The sequence below is a fragment of the Esox lucius genome, chromosome 7, assembly GCF_011004845.1.
Source record: "Esox lucius isolate fEsoLuc1 chromosome 7, fEsoLuc1.pri, whole genome shotgun sequence".
Lineage (NCBI taxonomy): Eukaryota > Metazoa > Chordata > Actinopteri > Esociformes > Esocidae > Esox > Esox lucius.
The window spans coordinates 1,577,753-1,593,928 of NC_047575.1; the positions used below are offsets into that span (position 1 = coordinate 1,577,753).

The window sequence follows — 16,176 nt, forward strand, 5'->3', positions numbered from 1 at the left end:
GACTTCCAAACCTTAAACACACATTTTTATAAAGTATGGTTATACAATGATATTAGGTCCTCCCATAATGCTAATTTCTGGATGGATCCTTTTAGAATCTTCCATCAATGTTTTTCACAACCCTCTGGAATTCGCTCCCCCAGCCACTACTCAGCATATTCTCTGAAGTCGAAGGATTTCCCTATATATTGGCTCACTCATCCTCCCAAGCCATTCAAGGACAAGCAACAGGTCAATCTGACATCAAGATTAAATAAACCGTTGCTCCTTAGTCACATCAGTATAGTAAGAAAAAGAACTGAGCACAGCTGTTGACCTTGACACACATAGAAATCCAAACTGTGTACCTTATTCTTCATCAGTCTCTCTTAACAATTAAATGTGGAAAAATCTAAGACAATTGGACTGTTTGGGAAAATTATATGAGCCCTGGTTAAATGTTTCATTAACACCCAATTGATATGCAAGAAATCACATGAGACGTTCTGTCTACTCTTCATTAGGTTAATGATGACTGAAAACCACTTCAGCTATGATTACTTTTCTTGGTCAATGATGCTTTTGTTTCTCAAAAAAGGATTGGAAAAATCCCCAAACAGATCACTGTTTGAGAATTGGGGAGGTAGTACATGTCCTCAACTATCAGCTTTATTAAATAGTACTCGCAAAACACCAGTCTCAACTTCTACAGTGAAAAGGCGACTCCGGGATGCTGGCCTTCTTGTAAGTGTTCCAAAGAAAAAGCCATATCTCAGACTGGCTAATAAAAATAAAAGATTGATATGGTCAAAAAAACACAGACACTGGACAAAGAAGATTGGAAAAATGTGTTATGGACAGACAAATCTACATTTGAGGTGTTTTTTTGTGAGACGTAGACCAAATGAAGAACATTTGTGAGACGAAGACCAAATGTAAAGCTGCTGGAGGAGTGGAGGCAATATGATGGTCTGGGAGTGCCGTTGTGGTGGTAAAGTGAGAGTTTTGTACAGGGTAAAAGGGATCTTGAAGAAGGCCATCACTCCATTTTGCAACGCCGTGCCATACCCTGTGGACAGCGATTGATTGGAGCCAATTTCCTCCAACAACAGGACAATGACCCAAAGCACAGCTCCAAACTATGCAAAGACTATTTAGGAAAAAAACTGTCAGCTGGTATTCTGTCTATAATGGAATGGCCAGCACATTCACCAGATTTCAACCCTTTTGAGCTGTTGTGGAAGCAGCTTGACCGTAAGTGCCCATCAAGTCAATCCAACTTGTGGAAGGTGCTTGAGGAACCATGGGGTGAAATCTCCAGAAAAACTAGAATGCCAAAGGCCTGCAACTATATTTCCTATTCCTTTTGCTACATTTCCTATTTAAACTCTTCATGTATGTTTTCATGGAAAACAAAGACATTTTTAAGTGACCCCAACATCTTGAACAGTAGTGTAAAAATTTATTAAATACATTTGATTGATTGTTTGTTTGAAATGCAGTCTAAGTGGTGGACACCTGTAACATGACAGTTGTTTCCTAATTTAAGGCTCAAGGCCAGCAATTCAAATTCTTTAGGAACTGAGGTGTTTTGGTAAAAATAAATCGTAACACTTTACGCTTTACCCAGCCTATCTGTTTTTAAAACATTGTAATAATCAACATCAGTGATTGTCTTTGATGACCCACCTGGCTAAAGGTTACTGAACCGAACTCACAGACACACTTAACAACCATGACCATGCAAGGCATTGAAGGCACAAAGAAGGCAACTGATAATACCGAAGGAGCTAGAGTTCTAAAGCCAGGGTGGGAAAAACTGTCAAATATAGCCTAAAATAATCGACATGTCATAATCCCCATAAAACCTAGCAGCAAAGTAAGACACTAGTTGTTTTCCCCATTCATTTATCGAATAAGGAATTTTAGATTTGCATCAAACATGGTATTTCTTTAAAGTTTACCTAGGCTCCCGAATTTTAATAACCATGTTAATCTTGTCAGGACAAGGTGACATTTGTCAACATATTTGTATCAATTAATTCTACAAAACAATGATTGACTAAATACAGGTGAAGATAATGAAAAGTAAGCCTACACAAAACAGACCATATTTGAAGTGGTTCTAAAAATCACATTTTGATATATTTTTTTGTTTAATGGGAAATACAGGATATTATGTTTTGTGGCTATGTTTCATGGGGATTATGACTCATTATTTCAGTTAGTTAGCTGGGTGCTCGACAAAGATGTGCTTCAAGGAATAACGACAAGGAAAAAAACATTGATGAAAACAGATTCCATAAAACCACTGTAGTGTTTTTAGTTTATATTTAGTATCTACTTAGTATAGTATCTAGTGCAAATAAAGAAATAAACAGAACACTCCAGTCAGATAAATAGCATCATTATAACGATGAACTTTATAAAGATTCTACCAATCACATATTCATCTAAATAAAATTGATTGTATATTGTATATCATTTTTATTGCATGCACCTTGTAGCACTTTCTTACTAAAACAGATCCATAAAAAAATTATAACACAGCCAAAAGTTTATAAAGACAGTTTATTCAAAATGTCACATTTCTATACATATTATGACAGGAGGAAAAACCCAAGCTCCACGGAACTAAAACAGCATTCTAAGGCAAGGACAGTAAGCTGCAAGACACAACAGTTTATCATCCACTGACAGGGTAAGGTTATCTTGAAAGAGCGTGGGTAATGCAGTTAGGGAATAATGCCCTCTCCCCCTCAGTCAGAATCACTCCTTTCTTCCTTCACCAGTAATTTCTTCCCTTTCTTCGGTCCCACTCTGAAGTCCTGCTTGGCAACGCGCTTGGTGAGAGGATCCCTGTAGGCGATTTAATGATGACATTTTGTGAGATTCAAAAAGAGAATTAGAGAAACGACACACAAATTTGGCGTACTCACAAAAGAGTTCTACGTTTAGGGGTAAGCTAGGGGGATAGATATCAGCAGTGTTAGAGAGACCAAAGAAAACTCACTGTTTCTGACGGTATTTGTCAGCATCTGCAGTTGGCACTAGGTCACTGAGTTCCAAGCCATCGTTAATCTTTTTCAGCATTTCATACCTCTCCTTTCCTCTAATCTGGAGGAGCAGATGAGCCTGGTTACACACAGTACACAGTGTATACCCATCCACCTGGGATGCAACGGTACAGTGGTCCATGGTTTGGTTATTATCACGGTTTTGGGTAACGGTACGGTTTCCCTATGAATGACGTCATCATGTTAGAAGTGTTTCCACTCGAGTTGACAGAGGCAAAGTGATGCTTGCAGACTACTTTGGTCACTGTCTTCTGCCCCTCATCAATGCCCCTTCTACTACATAGCAAATCTGAAAGACTGCAGTGCCTCTTCAATTTGCTTCTCTCTGTCTCACTAGCACTCGCCATTGGCCCACTGGAGGTGAGAGAATATTTGTTTAAGTTTTCCCACTCTTCATGGGTCGCTTTTAAGGAAGTTTCCCACAGAAATTTCATTGCAAATCATCCATTGGTGGTTTAAGGGTGAGGGGGTTGCAGTCACTGCAATTGCCACATTGTTGTGAAGTAAAGTTTGTCAGCCCTCAGGAGCCCCCTAACAGCTTGGGCCCAAAGCAGTTGCCAGCCTTACCTGTTCACAAGCGACATGTTCTGTTGATCAGAAATCTATAACATGCGTGTAGTCTGTAGTGCAAAAAGCATATTTCAGAAATTCTAAGAAAATTACTGGCATATCGTAACTCTGCGTTTCACGTGCGCGTATTGAACTGAAGGGGGCGGACCAAATGGTTGGATATCATACCGTGTACCATTGCATCAGTACAACACACCCAACAACACACCGTATACTAGTAAACACATATCAAGGGACATATCCAGATTTAAATATTGTCATCCCATAGGACAAATTGCAGATGGAATAATTAGTTTGCATAATTAACATTAACTTAAAATATTACTTTCAGATGTCTTTTGGTCATTTATACTCAGAGTACAGTAAGAATCTTAAATTGCTTTTAAATATGAGCCAAAGCAAAATCCCCATAGAGAAAAGCCACACGTTATGGTAATGTCCATGCAATTAATAAATAAAACAAAATGGACAAGTGAGAAAAAAAGCATCCTTTATAAAGCTTGGGCAAAATTCATCTTTTTTAAAAAAGCTAAATACACTGCTCAAAAAAATGGAAAGCAAAATCACCAACATATTGAGGGCTGGATTTAACTCACACCAAAACATCGAAGTTAAAAATTCAAATCACAGGCTGTTCCAAGTTGGGTGAATTTCATCTGTGACTCAGTAGTGTGTATGGCCCCCACGTGTCTGCATGCCATCCCGACAATGTCTTTGCATGCTCCTGATGAGATGGAGGATGGTGTCCTGGGGGATCTCCTCCCAGACCTGAAACAGGGCATCAGTAAGCTCATGGACAGTCTTTGGTGCTACTTGGCGGTGTCGGATGCACCGATATGTAACGTCCCAAAGGTTCTCAGTTGGATTAAGGTCTGGGGAACGTGAGGGCCAGTCAATAGCATCAAAGCTTTCGTTATCCAGGAACTGCCTACACACTCTGGCCACATGAGGTCGGGCACTGTCCTGCACCAGGAGGAACCCAGGGCCCACTGCATCAGAGAAAATTCTGACGGGGGGGGTCTGATTTCATCCCAGGACCTAACTGCAGTCAGGGTACCATTTGCTAGCAAGTGGAGGTCTGGGGGACCATCCAAGGATATGCCTCCCCAGAACCATCACTCACCCACTGCCAAACCGGTCATGCTGGATGATGTTGCAGGCAGCATAACGGTCACCATGTGCTCAGTGTGAACCTGTTCTCATCTGTGAAGAGAACAGGGCGCCAATGGTGGACCTACCAATTCTGGTGTTTTCAGGTGAATGCCAATCGAGCTGTACAGTGTTGGGCTGTGAGCATAGGTCCCACTAGAGGATGTCAGGCCCTAATGCCACCCTCATGGAGTCTGTTTCTAACAGTTTGGTCAGAAACATGCACACCAGTAGCCCGCTGGATGTCATTTTGTAGGGTTCTGTCAGTGCTCCTCCTGTTCCTCCTCACACAGAGGAGCAGATACTGGTCCTGCTGCTGGATTGATGCCCTTCTACGGCCTTGCCCAGCACTCTTTGTGATAAGGCCCATCTCCTGGTATCTCCTCCATGCTCTTGAGACAGTACTGGGAGACTCAGCAAACCTTCTTGCAACGGCACGTATGGATGACACTTTCATTTGCACCAAAACAGGTGACATTGATTCACAATCGCTTATGCTTCCTAACTGTGGACAGATTAATATCCCTGAAGTTTAATAAATTTTTCAGGGCAAGATATTACAAATTGTTAAAATATTTTTGAACAATTATAAAAAACCAGGGCCAGAGGTTCTGAAGATCGCCACATGGGAAACTCATGCAAAACATATGTACATATACAGTGGGGAGAACAAGTATTCGATACACTGCCGATTTTGCAGGTTTTCCCACTTACAAAGCATGTAGAAGTCTGTAATTTTTATCATAGGTACTCTTCAAAGGTGTGACGGAATCTAAAACAAAATCCAGAAAATCACATTATATGATTTTTAAATAATTAATTTGCATTTTAAGTATTTGATACATCAGAAAAGCAGAACTTAATATTTGGTACAGAAACCTTTGTTTGCAATTACAGAGATAATACGTTTCCTGTAGTTCTTGACAAGGTTTGCAAACACTGCAGCAGGGATTTTGGCCCACTCCTCCATACAGACCTTCTCCAGATCCTTCAGGTTTCGGGGCTGTTGCTGGGCAATACAGACTTTCAGCTCCCTCCAAAGATCTTCTATTGGGTTCAGGTCTGGAGACTGGCTAGGCCACTCCAGGACCTTGAGATGCTTCTTACGGAACCACTCCGTAGTTGCCCGGGCTGTATGTTTCGGGTCGTTGTCATGCTGGAAGACCCAGCCACGACCCATCTTCAATGCCCTTACTGAGGGAAGGAGGTTGTTGGCCAAGATCTCGCGATACATGGCCCCATCCATCCTCCCCTCAATACGGTGCAGTCGTCCTGTCCCCTTTGCAGAAAAGCATCCCCAAAGAATGATGTTTCCACCTCCATGCTTCACAGTTGGGATGGTGTTCTTGGGGTTGTACTCATCCTTCTTCTTCCTCCAAACACGGCGAGTGGAGTTTAGACCAAAAAGCTCTATTTTTGTCTCATCAGACCACATGACCTTCTCCCATTCCTCCTCTGGATCATCAAGATGGTCATTGGCATACTTCAGACAGGCCTGGACATGCACTGGCTTGAGCAAGGGGACCTTGTGTGCCCTGCAGGATTTTAATCCATGACGGCGTAGTGTGTTACTAATGGTTTTCTTTGAGACTGTGGTCCCAGCTCTCTTCAGGTCATTGACCAGGTCCTGCCGTGTAGTTCTGGGCTGGTCCCTCACCTTCCTCATGATCATTGATGCCTCACGAGGTGAGATCTTGCATGGAACCCTAGACAGAGGGAGATTGACCGTCATCTTGAACTTCTTCCATTTTCTAATAATTGCGCCAACAGTTGTTGCCTTCTCACCAAGCTGCTTGCCTATTGTCCTGTAGCCCATCCCAGCCTTGAGCAGGTCTACAATTTTATCTCTGATGTTCTTACACTGCTCTCTGACAAGATAACATAATAAACACATGACAGGAAAACAATACAAATATGCAAATATATCAGATGTAAATGCATATTACCAACAATAATTTTGTCATTTATGTAAATAATTATACATTTGAATATATAACATTTGAAAATGGCCAGAATCTAACATGTAAATATATGTATGACATATGACTATAAACTAGTAATACATATATTAGTATATGTTTAGAAAAAAACATATAAAAACATGTTTTCGAATGTCAATATATAGTACTTCCGTGTGGGTGCCGACAGGACAAATCTGAAAACATCAAAGTTGATGATCTAAGAGGTTGCAGTGCTCAATCATTAATTTAAAAAGTATTCTAAGGTTACTTTTCTCTGGGTGTAGGTACCTGAAGAGTGTAGATCTCATCATCACTCACTACAGGGGAGGACACCTTGGTCTTCTTACTGACCTCAGGGCGAGGGACCAGCAGGGAGGCCTCCTTCACAGCTGAAAAGAACAAAAACAAGTCACATGAGGGAAAGATCAGACACTGGGGTCAGAGGTCAATATTTAAGCAGATGAGGAGCTCAGGAGGGGAGGAATAAACTATCAACACGATTTGGTTTTCTGGTTACGAAAAATAAAAGGCGATGTTTTTCTGCTAGTAAAATAAAATAATTAATAACATTATCCTCAGTTGGTTTACAATATGGCGTTTGAACTCACATTTTTTCCTCAAACTCCTGTGACCAGCTCCTTCTCGACCTACACTTCTGATAATAAGCCAGTGTATTCATTATTTAGTTTAATAAGTATTTTGTCAGAACTATCTACCTTTAATAGAAGGATTTGGGAGAATTCTGAGGTAATTTTGTATCGTTATAGGTTCTGCAGGCTACGTCTGTCTCAGCGCTCCATTTTTCTATTGAGTCAATGGCATTGTACCACCTTCAGTCGTTCCAACTCTTTACGTTTTGAGTCTTTGCTTCCCTGTAATTTTGCTTTATTTTCTTTATTTTATCAGGGTTAGATCAGATCAAAACCATTACGAGAAGCCTAAAGCAAATGATACACATCACTATTCCCATAGCACAACATGCAGCGTTTTCAACCTGCAAACCCGCCTTTCATCAAGTCCGGGGCTTGGCACCAAGTAAAAGCTGGGCTACTCTGCCACGGGCTAGGGGCGCCTGGCGTTGGCCCATGTCAACGGAAACAGAAACGTTTCTGGAATTTAGGGTACAACACCAGTGTTTGGCACCAGTGGAAACGAGGCATTATTCTCTAACTCCCAACCCCATTAGGAGCCCTAATAAGATTGTCAAGGTCTCTTACGTCGTTTGGTTCCCTGGGCAGGCTTGCTCTTGGTCTCCAGAGCCACCTCCTGCTGCTTCTTCAGGTTGATCTCCTCAGTCTTCCTATCTCGACCTGGACAGGCACACACACGCACCTCAAAGGAACACCGGCCCAGGAGCTGACCGCTGCCAGAAAGGAAGTTCACATAAGCAACGTGACATGGTTTGATGTCCGGCCAGGACCAGGGTTGGGGTTGATTTCCATTTTAACGTTGTCAAATACTGTCCTCATTGCAAAGCAACAGCTGCTTCCAGAATAGCCACAATTAAAACAGAAAGGATCCTAACCATAGAAAGGACAGACAGGCTGACCTACAACATGTAAAGCACTTTGTGACAACTGCTGTTGTAAAAAGGGCTTTATATATAAATTTGATTGATTGATTGAACATTTGTTTCGAGTAACAAACCCAGCCCATAATTCAACACGTTAAGACGGATGACACCAGATTATATTTAACATTAAACAAGACAGTGAAGTGACCATTGTAAATAACAATATAAATACAGCTCCTGAAAAAATGAGTGAGGAACAGACGCGTTCAATTTGCAGTGGTCTCTTAATTTTAATCCTTTTGTTCCTCACACAAAAACTTTTCATCCTTTTTGTTGAAATCATCTCAGGCAATGAGAGGACAGATCCAAGTTTTTTGTTCTTCAGTTACATACCGACAAAAATAAAAGCTTGGCCTGCTTTTTAAATGAGCTTTAACTCTTCCACTCTGATAATACTCACTCTAACGTCTCCAGGGTGATGATGGTGAGTATGGGTCTGCGGTTCATCCCTCCCATACAGGAACTGTTACACATAAAGTTGTAGAGCACGGTGGTACACTCAGATCCCACCTGTGAGGCCACATACAGGTAGCAAGCTAATTTATTTATATAGCACAATTCATACATAGAAGCAATTCAATGTGCTTTACAAAGAAGAATGTTAAAAAAATTACAATCAATAGAATAAAAACAGGCAGATTGTTACAATTCTCTAACCACCACCCAGGGGAATTCTCCGCCTCCATCTCAATCCTTGCACTCCAGCGCTTGGATGAACCAGTCAGTCCCTTCGTGAGATAATCTCTGCATCAATATTTTACCCGATGTCTGTACATGCATTTTATATTCATCCTCGATGAATTACAGTTCCCAAAACTGTTTACTGCACCACTCAATCCTAGCACTCCAGTTCTTGGATAAACTAAATCTGTCCTTTCTGAGATAATACCCAGTATCGATGTTTAAATTACAGCAGCAGCACAATAACTTGAATTATCCATCATCAACAGATTGTTACATTTACACAAGATAGCACCAGAACCTGCATTACAGAAAAATAATTTTATGGTAGACAGCTGAGACTGACTTTTCCCCCTCTTCATACACAAACATTTCAGTGACAGGCTACTGAAAACTACCTGGATTCTGTGAGATATACTATCAGTGACCTTTAGTATTTTGGGGGGGGGTGTTACAGCACTGTAGTGCGAACTATGTCAGCACGCACATCATCATCTGTAAGAGATGAAAAAACCCAAAATGGGTAGAAGTGACTGTGGTGAGTCAGGGAGGAGGCTTGAAGAGCATCTTTTCATCATATTTGCAAGCTATTTTAACTCTGGCCTCTGCGTCTCTAACCACTACGCTATTTAACAATACGTAGTCAGTCAGCCACCTACCCACCCACTCAGTCAGAGACATTCCCTCTTCTTGGCCGGCTCCACTTACACGGTCCGGCAAAAAAGAAAATTGCAATAACATAGTATTACAAACAAGCTAGCCTGCTAACCCTGTTGCCCCAAAGCTAAACAGCTAACATCAATAGCTATAGCCTGTGTTGAATGGACCCGGTACAAACATGACCAACAACAGAATGTAATAAAAATGTTAATTGGTTCCATCCAACATCAGCTAGCTTTTTTTCTGACCAGATTTCCCAGTTAAAACAATTTTGTATCAATAACTATATGTTGGCTAAGTCAGAACATGTTTTGCATCCATGAACTAGCTTTTTAGTAAAACAATACTCTGGCCAGCAGTCTCTTCTAGCAATGACTGAAGTACTTTAGGATGGCTTTCATGTAATGAAAGGTGTGCAACACAACTTTCCTGGCATCATTATATATCTACTGATGAATCAATGTGATGTATGCATTATGAATGATGGTGTACCAATAACAAAGAGAGAGAACAAGTATTACCGATTTTAAAGACTACACTGGCTGCCTGTGAATTTCAGAATGTATTATACAATTGCCCTATTGATTTTTAAAGCACTAAGCCTTGCACCTGAATACTTGCCTGAAATGGTTTTTAGATAAAGTGTGCCCAGTTGGTCCCTCCGATGATCTGTTACTGGTTTATTGGTTGTCCCAAGGATCAGAACCAAAACTTCTGTTGAAGCTTCGTTCAACCACTATGGATGTTTCCTTTGGAATTATGAGGGACGCAGATACAATAGACATTTCTTTTTTTTAAAACAAGAAACCAGGCAAGCCTATTTCAGCCGGCCAACAATGGAAAGAGTTGATTGTGACTGCCCTCTCGAGATTTTAACCCGGGTCACCCACATAAAAGGCTGAGCTGTGAACCACTACACCACAGAGCTTTACATTTGCCGGGGGTCAGCATATATTAATATTTCATTATATACTATTAATAGGGTGACCAAACATCCCAGTTTCAAGCAGGGTGTCACAGGTTCTGACAAATATCTGTACAACCGGGTGTCCCAGTTTCCGACATTCACTACCAAATTGTCCCAGTTTTCACCACAATAATAATAATAGGCCAATAATAACACTAATGTTTCCACATACGCGTGCATTAACGTGCGGTTACACAAGGGTCACGGTTTGGGGGTTTGAAAATGTTGTCACCCTAACCAATAACCATTGTGTTAAACTGAATAGTTTCTTATTAAGTTTACCTCCACCACAAATAGTATCTATAAATTGTATGGCTTTTGCCACTGGCCATTTAACAGCATATTAGCCATTAGTGAATTACATTGATACAGTAACTACTGTATCAATACAGGTGACGATAATACTTTTTCATCAAGTGAAAAGACGAGAGAATATTGCGGTCAACATAGCCGACACTTAAATACTAATCGTTCGTAAAAATTGTGTGCGCGGCTATACCATTACATACATGGGAGTGCACAGAAAGTCGCTAGACATACGTTTGTCTTGTTCAATCGGTTGAATATTTAGTATTTCGAGATATATTAATGCATTAAACATTTCTGAAGATGCAATGTAATAAGAAAATGTGCTTATAGATCTGATCCGGACATCTTTTGAGAAGAAAAATGAATGTCCTCTTGGGGAGTCTATTACATTACTTTTATTTGATGCTAAACCACAGACTAATTTGTAACTATTAGTCATTCATTTCAGTTGATCTGTGTTCAGTCAGATCTCCTCTATATACACGCACACACACAGACATTTCACTCTATGTTCATATTTAAAGATATAATAAATCTCTATGGAGATGTTAATGTTGTCACACTTAAAGCTACATTAAAGGCACAATTCCTATAATTACTTAATGAATACACACGATTTCTGTTAAGGAAGGTCTCCTTTATATGTACACCACATATGAAGAATCTTTACTGTAGCATTTTTGAGAAAGTTAAATTCAAGGTATTGTGCATCTCTACAATATGGAGACGTGGATGCTGCCACACGTAAAACTACCTTACAGGCTCAATTCCTATAATTAGTTGATGATTCTACTTGATTTGAGTTAAAGTAGGTCCGCTCTTTATGTACACCAGATAGAGATTTCTTACTGTATCATTGTTGAGAAATGTATATTGAAAGGTATAATCCCAAATCAAATCCTATAATTAGTTAATGATTTACATTATTATAATTTACACCATATAGAATAAATAATAGAAATTCTTATTGTGTACATTGTGTACTTAATGTATGGGGCGCCGCCATGTTGGAATGACATATACAACTGACGTCACTAGAATGGTAGCTCTCTTATATCCACCCTGTCAAACTGCAGAAACAATGGAAGACCAACCCATCGTAAATGTTCCTGTTCATCCCTTGCCATTTGCTTTTGAACCAATACGTAAATGTGTTCCCGTAGTTGTTTTATATGAGGCAGAACATTTAGTTGTGTCAGAATACATATAGATAACAGGATGAACCACACCAAGTGTAACTGCACGGCAATGCCAACAAAGACAGAATATATTTGCTGCAAAGAGGGAGACCTGCACGACCTGGGTATTGGTGGTTCACGAAAACTGTCATGCATCATTTACCACAGGCTCTTCCCCCAGTCTCAGTTCCAAGGTCTTACGCTGCTATACTATTGTGCTGGGGGATTGGGTCAGTTCTCCTTCCCCACTAAGTTCTCCTTCTCCACTATAAATCGTTGTTGATATGAGAAATGCATTTTCTGAATCCAGTCTCCTCCCATTTTAAACTTTAGGAGGACATGAGGTCCTGGTCCACACCTGCGGGAGTACCTGGTTTGGGGGACCCGTTGCTGTCCCTGTCCTTGTCCATCTGGTCATACTTCTGACCTAGTCTAAATTTAACTAGACTCTGGATTTAGCCCACATGCACTTATTAAATATTCCAATTGGACTCTTAATATCTAACCCGGCACAGCCAGAAGAGGACTGGTCACCCCTCTGAGCCTGGGTCCTCTCTAGGTTTCTTCCTAAAATTCGGCCTTCTTAGGGAGTTTTTCCTAGCCACTGAAATTCAACACTACTGTTGTTTGCTCCTTGGGGTTTAAGGCCGGGTGTCTGTGAAAGCACTTTGTGACAACTGCTGTTGTAAAAAGGGCTTTATAAATACATTTGATTGATGCTCTGTGAAGAGAGAGACCTTTTCGAGCTCAGTTTATTAGACATTTTTGTAAGTGAATTCATGTCGAGGCTGTAGCTCCACAACTGACCACATGACAAATGAATAAATTACAATAAAGTGTTCCAGACAAATCAATATTAATGTTTCAGACTTTACACGTTGACTGCCTATCGACAATTCACCCTGTGGGCAAGGGGGCACTTGGGAAGAAGGAACAGAGTGCCTTAACCTGCCAGTGTACTACAATATTCAGCTGTGGATGTTGTAAATAAGTTGCATATGAGTTCATAAGAAATAGCCATTTATGGGAAACTTACAGATCAACTTTTATAAAAATATGAATGTCACTCCCTTTAACCAAGTTTACATAAACACAAACAAAAACATAAAAAGTACCTAAAAAGGTGTTTCAGGAAACCATTTACAGTTTCTGCCCTACCTTTTACTTATGGAAGCGGCCGAGATGCTTAGCAATAGATAATCCCTTTCTCAATCCCCCTGTGTTGCCCTAGTGCAACTCTCAGACATTCTTTGTTCTCAATCTACTCCCTCAGTACTTCCTGGATGGTCTTCTCTCTGCACCGGTTAGCTATTCCAACCATGATCTCCTGCCTGAAGTTGTATGTCTTCTCTTTCCTGTCCTAGACAACAACTTACTACTTTGCTGCCTTGGATTGGTCCCTGAACTGCAGTTTCCTGTCCCTTGTAACTGCACGATCCCGTGCCACATTGCTGTTGGGTCTACGGCAATCACACAGACGTGCCTGAAAGCTTTCCTGGCAATTGTTTTTTTTCTATCAGTAGTGTATTTTGTATAAATGTACTCTCCCTAACTATCCTGTGTGGATGCCTGCAGTGTTTTTTTATTACCTGATAGCTGACTACACTTACCTGATGTATCTATACATACTGGTCCCAAAATAATAAGGATGTGAAAACCTGAAATGGTATAGGCCATCAAGGCTTTTTGCAAAATGCCAAGTGATTGGTTAAAATTACACTCACCTAAAGGATTATTAGGAACACCATACTAATACGGTGTTTGACCCCCTTTCGCCTTCAGAACTGCCTTAATTCTATGTGGCATTGATTCAACAAGGTGCTGAAAGCATTCTTTAGAAATGTTGGCCCATATTGTTAGGATAGCATCTTGCAGTTGATGGAGATTTGTGGGAAGCACATCCAGGGCACGAAGATCCCGTTCCACCACATCTCTATTGGGTTGAGATCTGGTGACTGTGGGGGCCATTTCAGTACAGTGAACTCATTGTCATGTTCAAGAAACCAATTTGAAATGATTCGAGCTTTGTGACATGGTGCATTATCCTGCTGGAAGTAGCCATTAGAGGATGGGTACATGGTGGTCATAAAGGGATGGACATGGTCAGAAACAATGCTCAGGTAGGCCATGGCAATTAAACGATGCCCAATTGGAACTAAGGGGCCTAAAGTGTGCCAAGAAAACATCCCCCACCCCATTACACCACCACCACCAGCCTGCACAGTGGTAACAAGGCATGATGGATCCATGTTCTCATTCTGTTTACGCCAAATTCTGACTCTACCATCTGAATGTCTCAACAGAAATCGAGACTCATCCGACCAGGCAACATTCTTCCAGTCTTCAACTGTCCAATTTTGGTGAACTTGTGCAAATTGTAGCCTTTTTTTCCAATTTGTAGTGGAGATGAGTGGTACCCGGGGGGGGGGGGGGGTCTTCTGCTGTTGTAGCCCATCTGCCTCAAGGTTGTGCGTGTTGTGGCTTCACAAATGCTTTGCTGCATACCTCGGTTGTAACGAGTGGTTATTTCAGTCAAAGTTGCTCTTCTATCAGCTTGAATCAGTCGGCCCATTCTCCTCTGACCTCTAGCATCAACAAGGCATTTTTGCCTACAGGACTGCCGCATACTGGATGTTTTTCCCGTTCCACACCATTCTTTGTAAACCCTAGAAATGGTTGTGCGTGAAATTCCCAGTAACTGAGCAAGACATGGGTTTCAGCTGTCACATTCCTTGTGTCAAGCCACTCTTGAACAAGACACAGCGTCAGAAGCGTCTCGCCTGGGCTAAAGACAAAAAGGACTGGACTGCTGCTGAGTTATGTTCTCTGATTAAAGTAAATGTAACATTTCCTTTGGAAATCAAGGTCCCAGGGTCTGGAGGAAGAGAGGAGAGGCACAGAATCCACGTTGCTTGAAGTCCAGTGTAAAGTTTCCACAGTCAGTGATGGTTTGGGGTGCCAGGTCATCTGCTGGTGTTGGTCCACTGTGTTTTCTGAGGTCCAAGGTCAATGCAGCTGTCTGCCAGGTAGTTTTAGAGCACTTCATGCTTCCTGGTGCTGACCAAATTTATGGAGATGCAGATTTCATTTTCCAACAGGACTTGGCACCTGCACACAGTGCCAAAGCTACCAGTACCTGGTTTAAGGACCATGATATCCCTGTTCTTAATTGGCCAGCAAACCCGCCTGACCTTAACCCTATAGAAAATCTATGGGGTATTGTGAAGATGAAGATGCGATACACCAGACCCAACAATGCAGAAGAGCTGAAGGACACTATCAGAGCAACCTGGGCTCTCAAAACACCTGAGCAGTGCCACAGACTGATCGACTCCATGCCACGCCATATTGATGCAGTAATTCAGGCAAAAGGAGCCCCAACTAAGTATTGAGTGCTGTACATGCTCATACTTTTCATGTTCATACTTTTCAGTTGGCCAACATTTCTAAAAATATTTTTTTTGTATTGGTCTTAAGTAATATTCAAATTTTCGGAGATACTGAATTTGGGATTTTCATTAGTTGTCAGTTATAATCATCACAATTAAAATAAATAAACATTTGAAATATCTGTCTGTGTGTAATGAATGAATATAATATAGAAGTTTCACTTTTTGAATGGAATTACTGAAATAGTACTGAAATACTGAAAACTTTTTGATGATATTCAAATTTTATGACCAGCACCTGTGTATGAGTGTGCACAATTATTAGGCAACAATTGTTGTGCAGAATTATTAGGCAACTAAATTAAAGTGTAACAAATAAGTAACACAAAATGAAAATTCATTAAAATGATTCAATCCAATGAGCATTGAAGTTTAAAAGGTTTGGAGTTTGAAAATGTGTATAGAAATAATGATACGATCAGAATACCCACTTGCCTAATAATTGTGCATGCAGTATAGGCTCAATGCCCTTAATTAGTTAACAGTTCTTATTGATTTAAGTTATGGTATAGGTGACCTCTGTGTGTACACAACATATAGAGCAATTCTTCTGTAGCATTTTGGAAAAGTTCACATTTAATGCATCTCTGTGGAAAGTTGAATGCTGCTAAATTTAAAGCTAC

The 16,176-nt window shown here is 40.7% G+C and overlaps 1 protein-coding gene across 2 annotated transcripts in view; it reads right to left on the reverse strand.

Annotated features, from left to right (window-relative positions):
* Positions 1-2,532: 2,532 nt before the first annotated feature.
* The window catches only part of tp53 (tumor protein p53), a 28,823-nt gene continuing 15,179 nt past the window's right edge, over positions 2,533-16,176 (reverse strand). The window contains exons 7-11 of one of the 2 annotated variants that reach the window (XM_010867925.5): positions 8,710-8,819; positions 7,954-8,099; positions 7,025-7,122; positions 2,993-3,096; positions 2,533-2,838 (exon numbers count right to left, since the gene is read on the reverse strand). In XM_010867925.5, coding sequence (XP_010866227.1) covers positions 2,739-2,838; positions 2,993-3,096; positions 7,025-7,122; positions 7,954-8,099; positions 8,710-8,819 — 558 coding nt within the window. In that variant the 3' untranslated portion in view covers positions 2,533-2,738. Of the gene's footprint in view, positions 2,839-2,992; positions 3,097-7,024; positions 7,126-7,953; positions 8,100-8,709; positions 8,820-16,176 lie in introns of both variants that reach the window. The other variant, XM_010867924.5, reaches the window with a different exon arrangement.